Source organism: Sus scrofa, chromosome 4 (assembly GCF_054392235.1).
Source record: "Sus scrofa isolate SSC_HxYL_T2T_F1_AM1 chromosome 4, Sscrofa_HxYL_maternal_Yorkshire_Landrace_v2.0, whole genome shotgun sequence".
NCBI lineage: Eukaryota > Metazoa > Chordata > Mammalia > Artiodactyla > Suidae > Sus > Sus scrofa.
In genome coordinates, this window is record NC_139386.1 from 72456980 (window position 1) to 72471124 (window position 14145).

General features: G+C 40.1%; 1 protein-coding gene across 4 annotated transcripts in view; it reads left to right on the forward strand.

The window, feature by feature from the left end:
* Positions 1-4332: 4332 nt before the first annotated feature.
* Positions 4333-14145, forward strand: part of MYBL1 (MYB proto-oncogene like 1) — a 39443-nt gene continuing 29630 nt past the window's right edge. For all 4 annotated transcript variants that reach the window (XM_085022264.1, XM_085022265.1, XM_021089286.2 and 1 more), the window contains exon 1: positions 4333-4768. In XM_085022264.1, coding sequence (XP_084878390.1) covers positions 4749-4768 — 20 coding nt within the window. In that variant the 5' untranslated portion in view covers positions 4333-4748. The remainder of the gene's footprint in view (positions 4769-14145) is intronic.

A 14145-nucleotide genomic window follows, 5' to 3' on the forward strand; every position in this document is an offset into this window, starting at 1 on the left:
GCCTGGCATAGTGGGTTAAGGATCCAGTGTTGCCTCAGCTGCAGTCTAGGTGGCAACTACGGCTCAGATCTTATCCCTAGCTTGGGAACTCCATATACCGTGGGGAGGGCAAAAAATAAAAACAAAAGATCGGGAGTTCCCGTCGTGGCGCAGTGGTTAACGAATCCGACTAGGAACAATGAGGTTGCGGGTTCGGTCCCTGCCCTTGCTCAGTGGGTTAACGATCCGGCGTTGCCGTGAGCTGTGGTGTAGGTTGCAGACGCGGCTCGGATCCCGCGTTGCTGTGGCCCTGGCGTAGGCCGGTGGCTACAGCTCCGATTGGACCCCTAGCCTGGGAACCTCCATATGCCGCGGGAGCGGCCCAAGAAATAGCAACAACAACAACAACAAAAAGACAAAAGACAAAAAAAAAAAAAAAAAAAAAAAAAAAGATCAAAAACAAACCCACAAAAAACTATAGTCTATTGCATACTATATTAAACCAGAGTAATTTTTTCAAACTAACATTAAAAAACCTTGGGAGTATTTGGCCTTTGTGGGACGAGAAGAAGCAGATGGTATAGCCATGTGAAGAAAGAGCGCAGTATACCCTCTGCTCATTTATTTAATAGTAATGAGGCAATTTATTTAAAGATTTGGAATAAGAAAGTAAATTAGTTCATAATTTAAAAGTTTTTTTTTTTTTTGTCTTTTTAGGGCCACACCTGTGGCTCATGGAGGTTCCCAGGCTAGGAGTTGAATCAGAGCTATAGCTGCCAGCCTATGCCGCAGCCACAGCCACAGCAATACCAGATCTGAGCCAAGTCTGCAATCTACACCGCAGCTCACCAAAACGCAGGATCCTTAACCCACTGATCGAGGACAGGGATCGAACCTGCATCCTCATGGATCCTAGTAGGGTTTGTTAACCACTGAGCCATGACAGGAACTCCTAAAAATTCATTTTTATAATTAAAATATGAATATATTTGTTACATAATAGATAGAAAACTTTACATGAGTTTTAAAAAATAAGACAGTTTTCAAAAAAAACTTCCAGCATTTGTCCTCAACCCCAGTCTCCCTTCGTTATTCAGTCCCATATATTTCTGAGGAAAGACTTGAGAAGAATTCTTTTTTTTTTTTTTTTTTTTTTTGTCCTTTCTAGGGCTGCACCCGTGGCATATGGAGGTTCCCAAGCTAGGGGTCCAATCAGAGTTGTAGCCACCAGCCTATACCACAGCCACAGTAATGCCAGATCCAAGTTGCGTCTGCGACCTACACCACAGCTCACGGTAACACGGGATCCTTAACCCACTGAGTGAGGCCAGGGATCAAACTGAAACCTCAGCAGATTCCCTAACCGCTGAGCCACGACAGCAACTCCAAGACTTGGGAAGCATTAACAGACTATTCAAATCTAACGCTTGGGGTCTGAGGGGTAAATGCGTGACCAATGTTCCTTGTGTTTTCAGCTTTTGGTGATTACAAATAAAGCCACTATAAACATCTGTTTTCCAAAGTGGCTGTTTCATTTGCATTCCTACTAGCAATGTAACAAAGTTATATTTGCTCAGCATCTTCATCTTCACTAACACGTGTATAGTCTCCTTCCCCATTCTAATAACTGTGTACTAGTAGCACCTTGTTGTGGTTTTACTTTGCATTTCTCTAGTGATTAATGATGTGAAACATCTTTTCATGCTACTTATTTGCCATTTGTATTTTTTTTTTTTTTTGAAAAAGTGTCTGCACTAATCTGGTGTCTTTTTTTTTTTTTTTTAAAGGGCCGCACCCGTGGCATATGAAGGGTCCCAGGCTAGGGGTGAAATCAGAGCTATAGCCACCGGCCTACACCACAGCTATAGCAATACCAGATCCAAGCTGCATCTGTGACCTACACCATAGCTCATGGCAACCCCAGATCCTTAACCCACTGAACAAGGTCAGGGATCAAACCCTTATCCTCATGAATACTAGTGGCTTCTTAACCCGCTGAGCCACAGAGGGAATTCCTGTCCTTTACTTTTTTTGCTTCTTTTTTTCTCATTATTGAGTTTTTTTTTTTTTTGGTGTGTGTGTGTGTCTTATATTTCTTTTTTTTTTTTTTTTTACTCAAATGAATTTATCACATCTGTAGTTGTATAATGATCATAACAATCTAATTTCACAGGATTTCCATCCCACAGCCCAGGCACATCCCCCCACCCCCCAAAATGTCTCCTCCAGAGACCATAAGTTTTTCAATGTCTGTGAGTCAGCATCTGTTCTGCAAAGAAGTTGTCTGTCCTTTTCTCAGATTCCACATGTCAGTGAAAGCATTTGATGTTGGTGTCTCATTGTATGGCTGACTTCACTTAGCTTGATAGTTTCTAGGTCCATCCACGTTGCTAAAAATGCTGGTATTTTATATTTCTTTTTAATATTGCATTGTGTATATGTACCACATCTTCTGGATCCACTCCTCTGTTGATGGACAGTTAGGTTGTTTCCATGTCTTGGCTATTGTAAATAGTGCTGCAATGAACATTGGCGTACATGTGTCTTTGCGAGTCGTGGTTTTCTCTGGATAGATGCCCAGGAGTGGGATTGCTGGATCAAATGGTAGTTCTATGTTTAGTTTTCTGAGGAATCTCCATACTGCTTTCCACAGTGGTTGCACCCATTTACAATCTCACCAAACTCATTATTAAGTTTTGAGAATTCTTTATATACTCTGAATAAAAATTCTTTATTAAACATTTTGATTTAACCGCCCCCCCCCAGTGTCAGGTTATATTTGAGTATGTGTACTGAAATAACTGTGAGCCACTTTAATTCCACATTTTGTCTTTTTATAACTAGTTTAAATGAATTTGTAATGTTATCTTTCTGAGGAGTTATGTTTACCTTTAAAGTGAGGGGAATTTAGTTTGCTGTCAAAATCTAAAATACCTGTCTTCAAGCTCTAAAAAGGTATTCTGTATAAAACTGACTGTAGCCTAAATATAGCAGAAAGACGGTTTCCTTTTAGGATGTAAATAAGCAGAGTATTAAGACCTAGGAGTATATAAGAAAACTATTTTCAAACGACATTACTTTCTAAATTAGGGTTTTTTTTTTTTAAATGAATTAGCAACACAATAAAGAATGATTTGAAAGAAAAGCTGTTTTACCGTCCCAGAAACCTAACTTGAGAAAAAGGAAGTATTAAAAGGCAGGTGTTTTAAGTTTTGAAAGTAGTACATGCAAGCGCCTCTTAATTCACATTTGCACCTGCATCTTTGATTTGCAAAAATTGATGCGTAAAATTTCAAAATAGCAAAATGTAAGTTTTGTTACATTAACATGTGGTTTTGTGCTCTATGCAGTAGAGCATGTTACCTTGCAAATTTGGATCCTTTAGCATTTCTAATCATTACTGTAATTAATCTACTTTAATAAGAGTTAAACTGAGCAGTTCGTACTTGTAACTGCTAGAAGCTCCTCCCCAGCAGTTCCTTACTCCTCCCCTCTCTCCTGCGAAGGAAGATAACCTTCTCCTGTTGACTACCGCGCTCGGTTATCTGCGCGTAATTCCCAGTCCATTCCTGTCTTCCCGCATTCTTCTCCGGGATCACGGCTCCTTCACTGCGCACCGCAGTTATTTCCTGCAGAACCGGGTAGTGGATTAAGCTCTTTGAAGACCAGCCGCAGACCCTGTTTTTTTCCCTTTTCCATTCCAAGCACGTGTCTACCTGAAAACTTTTTCCACCTGTCACACTCTTGCTCGGTCTTGATGTTCAGTTTCCTGCTACAGAATCTTGACTACCAAGTTTGGGCCAAAAGAGCTCTCATTTTTGCTTAAACAATAACGGCCGCGCAAATTTTATAGTTAGATTTGTCTCAAATCCGAAGACCGCGCCTCCTAACAGGAGGGATGCACCCCAGGAGTGAGCAGCTGTGGCCGAGAGAAGGGTGCGGGGACAATCCCTGACAGGACAGCTCAACCCCCAGGGACAACAGTGCCGCATCCCGTTAAATTTGGGCTCAGGCCGCGTTTCCGGCCAGATAGCCTCTCCGCGAGCCTGGAACTTGCTTTCCCAGTAGGCCCCGCGCGGCCTTCGGCGCCCCGCCCCCTCGCGGTGCGGCGCTGGGCGCGCTCCGGGTCCTGTCATAGCTAGACCCGCGAGCCCCGCCTGCGGCCCCACCCCCTCGCTCCCAGCTCCTTCCCCCGCTCCCGCGAGTTCCAGTCCCGGCTTCCAGCTCCCCAGCCCCGCCCTCAGTCGCGCGCGCTCTCCCGGCCCCGCCCTCGTTCCCCCGCGTGCCGCCGCCACAGCCAATGAGGTTCCGGGCCGCGTGCGCAGATTCAAACGGCGGCTCTTGAGGGAGGCTGGGCGCGAGATTCGGCGGTGCGGACAAAACCCTGCAGGAGGCTGCGAGCCCTGCAGAGCGGCTCGCTGCGGGGAGAGGGCGGGGGTCGGCTCCCGCGGCGGAGCCGCGCTGGGACCGCGGCAAGGAGGTTGAGAGGCAGGGGGAGCGGCCAGCGGAGGGCAGGAGCGCGCCTGCTGACATGTTGGGGGTATCCCTGACCGGGCCAGGCCGGGGCTAGGAGCGGCGCTGCGGGCCGGGGGCGGGTCTCGGTCCGCCCCTCCGTCCTGCTCTGCCGGGAACTTGAGTTCCGCACTCGGTCGCCTCGGAGCGTGAGCGAGTGAAGCGGCGGGAGGGTTGGGGAGAAGGAGCATTCGCCTGAGGCTGGAGGAGGCTGAACTGCGTCCCCGCCCAGCCTGCGCCTATGCGGTACTTGAAGGATGGCGAAGAGGTCGCGCAGGTGGGTGACATCCCCTTCTCCAGGCCTGTCGGCACAGTCTCGGCTCAGATCATCCTGCCTTTCCCGCCGCTTCCCCACCAGGCCCTGCCTAGCCCGGGCCGAGGTTATCCTGCCCGCTGCTCCACAGCCGCTTCGGCACGCTGGCCGGAGCGCAGCTGTGACGTGTGGAGAGTCGGGGACCGGTGTGTTTAAGACTCACGAAGTGAGCAACAGATGCCCGGGTTGCTTCCTTGAGTCCCTTCTCCCCCCCCAGCGCACGTCCGGACCCACAATCTCTCGCGGCAAGTTCTTGGTGGGAGTTTCTTGGCAGGTAAGTCTGTGTGCTTTCAGGGAGTCCGCTCCTCTGGTGAGGCTGGGGTACTGACCTGGCCGGACGACCTCAAAGTGGCATTCAGAGGGCCTCTTTTTCTCTGAATTACTGGACCTGTTAAAAATAGGAACTCTTGTGTTAAATATAGGTGGGGACCCCTCGGCCATCTCTGCCACCTTGAAAGGTATGGAAATCCTCTGAGGAATCATGAGTAGAGAGGCTCTTTTTGATGTTTTCTGTAATTACCATCCTCATGGTTTTAGTGTTATGTGTATATATATATATATATATATGTATTTAATATCCTCTACTGGGAGATGTCACACTGTTACCGCCAGTAGCTTGATCTTAAAATAAAACAATGTGTTTGATTCACTTAATATTTTGTGTGTCTACGGAAGTGTTGCACAGAGACAGGACATGGCTTTTGTTGGAAACTTGCTAGATTGAACTTATGCATGTCATCTTTGTTAATATGTCACTACAGTAGCTACTCCTAAATTGTGTGTAGTAATCACTTAGATGACAAAAAACTAGGGCCCTTTTTGTCAGGATTATTAAATAAACATGAAGAGAAGTTTGACAGGATTTCCAAATGGTTTTTATTTACCTAGATCCATAGCCTCAAAGTCTTAACTGGAAGTGTATTTCCTAAATTGAATTTTAATGCTAGATTTATTCATTGCAGATCTCCATTAAAAATTGGCAATAATTGCACATAATATTTGTGGCTTTATTCATTTGTTAAGCATCTATATGCAAGGCATTTTGGCAGAAATCAGCACAGAATATAATCAAGTCCTTGTTAGATTATTATTTTGTAGCAGCTAGGGAATAGATCAGACTCTTGAGGTGCCACAGGTGTACCCACACCCGCATGCACCTCTAGAAGAGGGTTCTCAACCTAGGCATTGTTGATACTTTGGATTAGATAATTCTTTGTATTGGGGAGGGGGGCTATCCTGTGGTTTGTATATCTAGCAGCACCTCTGGTCTTTATCCGATTCATACAATTCTTTGTATTGGGGAGGGGGGCTGTCTTGTGGTTTGTAGAATGTCTAGCAGCACCTCTGGCCTCTCTCCGATACGTGCCAGTAACACCCCACTTCCCCCAAGTGTGACAATTGAAAATATCTCCAGACGTTACCAAATAACTGTTGGTTGGGCAAAATCACCCAGGTGAGAATCACTGCTCTATAACGTCAAGACCCAATTAACTTCTCAGTCTTCAGAAAAGATAGTAAAAAGCTCCTGTATCTGTAATTACTGAGGTACCAGTTTAGGCCTTTATAAAAGCTTTTTTTTAAAAAAAAATTAAACCTTTATTAAGCCCAGTGAAAAGTGAATATGTCAACTCAATAACAGAAGTTTGTTTATATTCAGTGTGTGACATTATCTACTTACCAGTGTTGATTTTAATCTTATTTGAAGGAGTTTTTTGGCTAATGCTGTCATCAGGAGTTAGTTATGGTTAGATATGGATGCTTGAATGTCAGAACCCTGCCTTCTCCAGTCAGTTTTCTGTCCCTAATTTGTGTATGCTTCATAATAATAGGCTAAGAAAGAAATTGATTAATTTGCTTGTGTAAATTATTTTGTTGATAACTCTGTGAGCTTTGACTTCTTTAATTGTACTGTTGACTTTTCCTCTCAGCTCTAAAAATTAATTGAAATGTATTATAGAAATGTTGAAAGGGTCATAAGTTTGGAGTAATTAAATGCAGTTGGCTTGAAGCTACACTCCCTGTGGCAGTATGCAGGTAGAGGATGTGAGGAGAAATTATCACCTCTGAATGGTGTATTTCTTAGGGTCTTTTCATACTTGAATGTGTTTTGTGCTCTAATTTATATTTCTTATGTATGTAAATATGATTTATTTATCTTAGAAAATAATAGGAAGTGAAAATTTTGAAGGATAAATGATTTATTGGGCAAAGTCTAGTCTTATGCCTTTAACCAAATATCTTAGGAGTAAATGTGAACTTAATTTGTAGTTGAATGAAAAAGGGCATAATTCAGGCACTTTAAGATCTTCACTTATACAGTCATTTAAATATTTGATTGAAAAGTATACTTTCCTGTGTAAAAGTTTTGCATAAAACTGCAGGCATAAATCCTGTAATACACCTTTCCTGTATGATCTTGAAAAAAAAAAAAAAAAAAAAGTGGGGGGTAATACACTGTTAACCTCAGGTTGAAACAACTGGAGGATGTTAGCTCTTTTGATCTTTAAGATAACTGTAGTATCTCTGATCTGGATTTACATAAAGGAAAAGGTGTATTTTGTCTTGTGACTTTAAGCAGTTTTAGATCCCACTGGAGCTTTTAATGATATAATTTACAAGCAATGCTAAAATGGGTGTATTTGTTATTAATATGTATTTAATTTTTAACCATATTTATGTATTAAGTAATTAATTTTAGGTCTTAAAAGCCAGTTCCACTCATAAAAATAAGCTTTAAAAAATATCATTTTGAAGCTAAAAGGTCTATTTAAGCAGTAACAGATTCAGTTATTTACATTTGAGATGACTGGTGGTTACCCTAAACTGGAAAGATAGAAGCCAGCTCTTGCATTGAAAGATGTTTTTCACTGGTGCATGTGTGTGCATAGGAAACAATTTTACAGTGTTGTTTCTAACAAGATGGGTGTTGTGGGTGAAAAAATACTGACATAAGAGCTGATTTTTTAAAATCAGCTTTGTCATTAACTAGCAATATTGTTTTAGGAAAGCAAGTAAACGCTATGTCCCAGTTTTTTGTCTGTTAACATAAGGAGTTTGAATTTTGTGGTCTGTAAGGTACCTTCTAGCTTTAATATATTTCCTATTTTGAACTCTTTTGTAATCGTCTTTCCTCATTAAAAAATATACACACACTAATGGAATAAAATAGAAATGGTTTCTCATTGTTTTTGTTTATGGTTAGCTAGCTAGAACTCCTTTAAGTATTTATTTCATTATTGCTCTTAATGGTCAGATGAAGTTGAATTTGTCTTACTATAATGATGCCAGTTTGCAGTCCAGATTTGGAAATGAAATATATATGCAGTACACCATGTTAACCACTGGGTGGCCTGATTTCACTTTATTAAACTGATAAATTTTCAAACCTTGAATTTGATTGAACTTTCAAAAATGCACAATTATCCTGTGAAGACATTATAGAAAAGTTGTATTTTTGAATGTGGTGAAAAAATTCAGACTTTATGCAGCCTTATTTAAAATATTATCAAGTTGAAGTGATTTTGAGGAGCAAATTTTATAGAACTGCTGATATTTCTTTAATTTCAAACTGGTGGTTTCTTTTCAAATAAAAGTAAATTTTAAAAAATTTCAGATTCTTCCTTTGGCTACTTCATTTTACTCTTTTTAGGTAGAATTATTGGTGTCCTTTAAAATTGAATTTCTCTCAAATGTTTTTATCTTAATATCACAAAGTGTGAATAGTTTGTGTATTATTTCACAGGGAAAGTTATGACTATCACATCCTATTAGCTGACACTCTGGTGTAAAATTACCCGTAACCATTTTCCTGGCCTAATGAGTCATAGTATTTGTGTGTGTGCGTGCATGTGCGCTTCATTTTGCTGTTTCATAATCACCCTAATCACTTTGTTCATTCATAATCTACAAAACTTTTTGTATACTACTTAGGTTATATATTAGAGAGTTATAGAATAAATATTTCCTTTGACTTAATAAAACTGGCCAAATGATTCTGGAAACAAAGTTCTGGATGGAGATTCAGAGACCAAATTCCTCTTCTATTTTTGCTTTGTGACTGGAGAAATAATTCACCTATTTTTACTGTTTTTTAGATTAGTCACCCTAGGCTAGAAATGGTTTATCTATTTATGGATAGATAGTAGAAAGTTGATTTTATTTGACCATTAGACATTACCAGCGTTGATTGCTACAGAAATACTAAAAGATGATATAAAAAGAAGAAAAATAAAGAAAAACAAAGCAAATAAAATACTGGTTTGTTTTGATGTCTTGTAACCATTATTAATCAATGGGACTTTTTCATTGTTAAATGGTGAAAGTAGAATATTGGTGAGGTTATTTATGGGACTTTTATCTCTTCCCCTTTTTCTTGGCAAATTGTAGCATTCTCAGGCATCTTTATATGCCGATGCTAGTAAGAAGTTTCTAGGATCTTCTGTCATGCTTACTTGAAAGTTTTATCATCCTTTCAACAGTTACTTAAATAATATAGAAATAACTTAATGCTAAAACTAAGAAGTAGCTAGGTAGATAGATTCTAGGAAAGTCCCAGTGGCAGAGAGATGGGTTCTAAGAATTCTACTTTAATCCTCCCTTACATGCACCCACTCAGAAAACCCAGCTTCCTGAACATGATGACCATGCTGATGCAAAACAGAATGAAACCTCTTGTAGAAATAGAAATTTCTCACAAATCAAGTATGTGGTTAAAAAATGAGGTAGATTTTTAAAGTTAAAATGAACATGTTTTAAGGAAGATTATTGCTTGGAAACTAGTCTTTTGAACAAAATAACATTTTTGGACTCATTAACTTAAAATATTTTAATAAGAATCTTAAGAGATGAATTTTGTATAGATTATATATGCTGTAGATATTTTTGTGAATACTTAAAATTTTATGGATGAGTACCCAAATTAAAAATTGTTTTCAAATAACCTAATTTTTTTTTTTTTTTTTGTCTTTTCGTCTTTTTTGCCTTTTTGCCATTTCTTGGGCCTCTCCTGCAGCATATGGAGGCTCCCAGGATAGGGGTCCAATCGAGCTGTAGCTGCTGGCCTACACCAGAGCCACAGCAACAGTGGGATCTGAGCCATGTCTGCAACCTACACCATAGCTCACGGCAATGCTGGATCCTTAACCCACTGAGCAAGGCCAGGTATCGAACCCGCAACCTCATGGTTCCTAGTCGGATTCGTTAACCACTGAGCCACGATGGGAACTCCCAAATAACATAATTTTTAAAGCAGTCTCAAATATGCTGTTCTGGAAGCTATTGGGATCTGAGAGTAGGAGAGAAAAGAAGGGAACCTCTGAAAAGCATGACTGAGGGCTGTTTGGGGTGGCAGGAAGTGATAAAGTTGCTGGAGACAGTCCTAGGAGAAAGGTTAGGCAATATTAGTAGGCACCCCAAGAGAACCCTGACTGTATTGAATATTTTTTAGTGTTTCTTTCAGCAGGTTATGCTTCTTAAAGTTCTACCACTTGGAGGTGCATTTGGATTTTGAAAGTTCTTTTTTTTTTTTCTTTTTCTTTTTTTGTCTGTTCTAGGGCTGTACCCACAGTATATGGAGGTTCTCAGGCTAGGGATCTAATCGGAGCTGTAGCCGCTGGCCTACACCACAGGCCACAGCAATGCCCAGTCCTTAACCCACTGAGCAAGGCCAGGGATTGAACTTGCAACCTCATGGTTCCTAGTCGGATTCGTTAACCACTGCGCCAGGACAGGAACTCCTGAAAGTTCTTTTTAATAAGTGGGAATGCTTTTTACCTTATCTTAGAGATATTTTCATTTGTTAATAAAAAAGAAAGAGCCTTTCTCATATCTACTTGAGATCACCTGTTTTGCAGGAGGTGGAAGTTTTGATTGGGTTGGGAAGAAGTGAGGTAATTTTGGAGTACAGAATACTTGGGGGAGGTGAAAGAGTAAGAAGGATCATTCATTAGTTTTACAAATGTTTGAGTGGCAGGTACTGTGCTTGGTGCAGAGGTCAAACATATTAGACATGGTCTTTGCACTGCTGAGTTTATGATTTGGTTGAGAAAGTTGGTAAGTGTGATAGCATTAAGAAGGATGGGTTGGAGTTCCCATTGTGGTCAGTGGTTAACGAATCCGACTAGGAACTGTGAGGTTTTGGGTTCAATCCCTGACCTTGCTCAGTGGGTTAAGGATCTGGTGTTGCCCTGAGCTGTGGTGTAGGTTGCAGACGCGGCTCAGATCCCACTGTTGCTGTGGCTCTGGTGTAGGCCGGCAGCTACAGCTCCATTTGGACCCCTATCCTGGGAGCCTCCATATGCCGCAGGAGCAGCCCTAGAAAAGGCAAAAAGACAAAAAAAAAAAAAAAAAAAAAAAAGAATGGGTTGATGCTGTGAGTGCATACAGTGGACAGCAAGCTTCAATAAGATGTTTTGTCCATTCACTAGCCGTTTTAGACATTTATGAAGTCACCAGATCCTGAACCATTTCCAATTTAGCAATTTAATCCTGGCTAATCAGGTGATATTTCCAGTAGCTGAAGATGGCTGCAAATAACAGATACTTCTTTAATTAAACCTGTGCTTTTATTTTCTGCATAATTTAACAAAACAAGCATATACAGAAGTAGGCTTTGTAGATTATTATAAATAGACATTGGCTTTAGGGGAGAAGACATTGGAATGAATATTGAAGTGTGTTGAACTAAAGAAGCAGCTAGGTATCATAAGTAGGAGAGTGGAGGATTTTGGTATCTTGTTTGGTCAGATAAGAATAATTTTGGTCCTATGGAGTTGACAAATCAAGGGAAATTAGCACTTCCTCCAAAGGATCGGTAAACAGTAACTATTAAATTTAGGTCTTCATTTTCTGCACTGTCTGGTACTTAGAAAGTTTAAATAAATCTTATATTATTTTCAGATGCTCATAACTTTATTCAGTTCACTGACTACTTAAAATCCTCTAATTTAGTTTATTATAAAGGCCCGCCCTCATGGCTTTTAACTGTTCTCTGTGTGCTGGTGATTGCCAAAACTGTGGGTCTGCCCTAGACCTCTTACCTGAGCAGAAGATCCATCTGCCCATTGTCTTCTAGATAACTCTGTCCAGTAGGATAGCCCCTAGCCATGTGTGGTTTTTGAGCTCTTGTTATGTGGCTAGTCTGAATTGCTATGTACTTTTTATTTTACTTTTTAAAAAATTCTATTTTTGCTTTTCTGGTTAGCTCTCTCTGTAGGTAGGAAGACACTTTGTTGCTCCTAGGATCATTCTGTCAGCTCCATCTTTTTCTCTTTCCCTTTTACCTTTGACACTCTCTTCCCTCCTGGACAATGCTGCACCAGATTTTGAAAACCTAGCTAAGAAGAAAAGAATGTGAACATTTTCATGATTATGTTGATTACATGTTGAAATGATAATTTAAAAATATATTTGGTTAAATATTATTTATTATTAAAAATAATTTCACCTGGGAGTTCCCGTTGTGGCTCAGCAGTGATGAACCTGACTAGTATCCATGATGACGTGGGTCCGATCCCTGGTCTTAGTCAGTGGGTTAAGGATCTGGCATTGCTGTGAGCTGCAGTGTAGGTCATAGATGTGGCTTTGATCCTGCATTGCTGTGGTTCTGGTGTAGGCCAGCAGCTACTGCTCTGATTCAACCCCTAGCCTGGGAACTTTCATATGCCGCAGGTGGCCCTAAAAAGACAAATAATAATAATAATAGTTTCACCTGTTTCTGTTTTTTTTTTTTAATGTGGCAAATAAATTGCATATGTGGCTTTCATTATATTTCTATTGGACAGTGGTGTTCTACATCTCTCCACCTGTATATTTCTCAAGTGCCCTGAAATCACTCCAGACTGCTTAATTCTTCCCATTCCCTCTCCCTCCCAAAGTTCCGTTTTCTCTTCTATTCCCTATCTCAGTGGATAGCTCTGTCTATGCCTCCACAGCCAGAAATGTTGGAGTCATCTTTGAGTCCTCCTCCCATGTCTCTCATATCCATCAGCTATAAAATCCTTTTGCTTCTATGTTTTTTTAATGTATCTGTCAGTTTTAAGTGCTTTTTTCTATTGCCACTATCAGGACCTTAGTTGGTTTATTCTTTTATAGTTTCTTGATTTTTGTCACATTTAGATCTCTTCTACTCAAGAAAATAATAGAATTCTACCCTATTGTGGTACTAGTATGGTTTTTTTTTTTTTCCCCTTTTGTTTTGACTACTGTGTGCAGATTAGGGATTGAACCCGGCCTATTGCAAGTGAAAGTCCCAAGTCCTAAACCACTAGACTACCAAGGAACTCCCATGTTTTCCTATTTAAAAGTATAAAATATTTGATTCATCTGATTTTTTTTTTTATTTTAAAGTAGGATTTGAGCTTTATTTTTTTTGAGATAACTACCCAGGGAGTTCCTTGATGGCCTAAAGGTTAAAGATCTGGTGTTGTCACTACCTTGGCTCAGGTTCAGTCCCTGGCCTGAGAACTTTGACATGCCACAAGTGCAACTAAATTTTAAAAAAATGAAATAAAATAGGTAATTGAAAAAAAGATAACTACTCAGTATCTTATCATTTATTGAAAAGTCCATCTTTATCCCACTGATTAATGTTACTATTATGATTTAGCAAATTCTCATATGAGTTTTTTTCTGTGAATGTTTTATTCTGTTCCATTGATTTGAGTATCTGCTGTATGCCAGTACCATTCTGTTTTAGTAATTGTTTCTCTGCAGTAGACTTTGATATTGAATATTGCCTAATTTTCCTTTTTTTAAGAAATTTTTTGGTTATTACTGCTTATTTATTTTTCCATATGAATTTTAGAATCAGCTTTTCTAAATTCCTCTGAAAAATCTATTGATATTTTTATTCATTTAATCTAAATTTATGAAGAATGGACTTCTGTAATATTTTCCTGGAGTTCCTGCCGTGGCGCAGTGAGATCAGCGGTGTCTCTGGAGCACTGGGACTTGGTTCGATCTCTGGCCAGGCGCAGTGAGTTAAGGATCTGGCATTGGTGCAGCTGTGGTGTAGGTCGCAACTGTGGCCAGGGTCTGATCTCTGGCCAGGGAACTCCATGTGCTGGGATGGCCAATAAAAAAAAAAGAAAGAAAAAATATTATTTTCCTATCTGAGAATGTGGTCTGAATGTTTTTCCAGTTGTTCTTCTGTGTCTCACAATAGTGTTTTGTTGTTTACTATACCTTGATCTTGTATATTCAAATTATTTCTAAATGTTTTGACTTTTTTTGTTGGTGGTATTATAAGTGGCTCATTTCTTCCATTATGTCTTTTAACTGACTGTGTTTTATATTTTACCATTACTATTGTCAAGCCCTAATAAGTTCTTACTTGGATTATT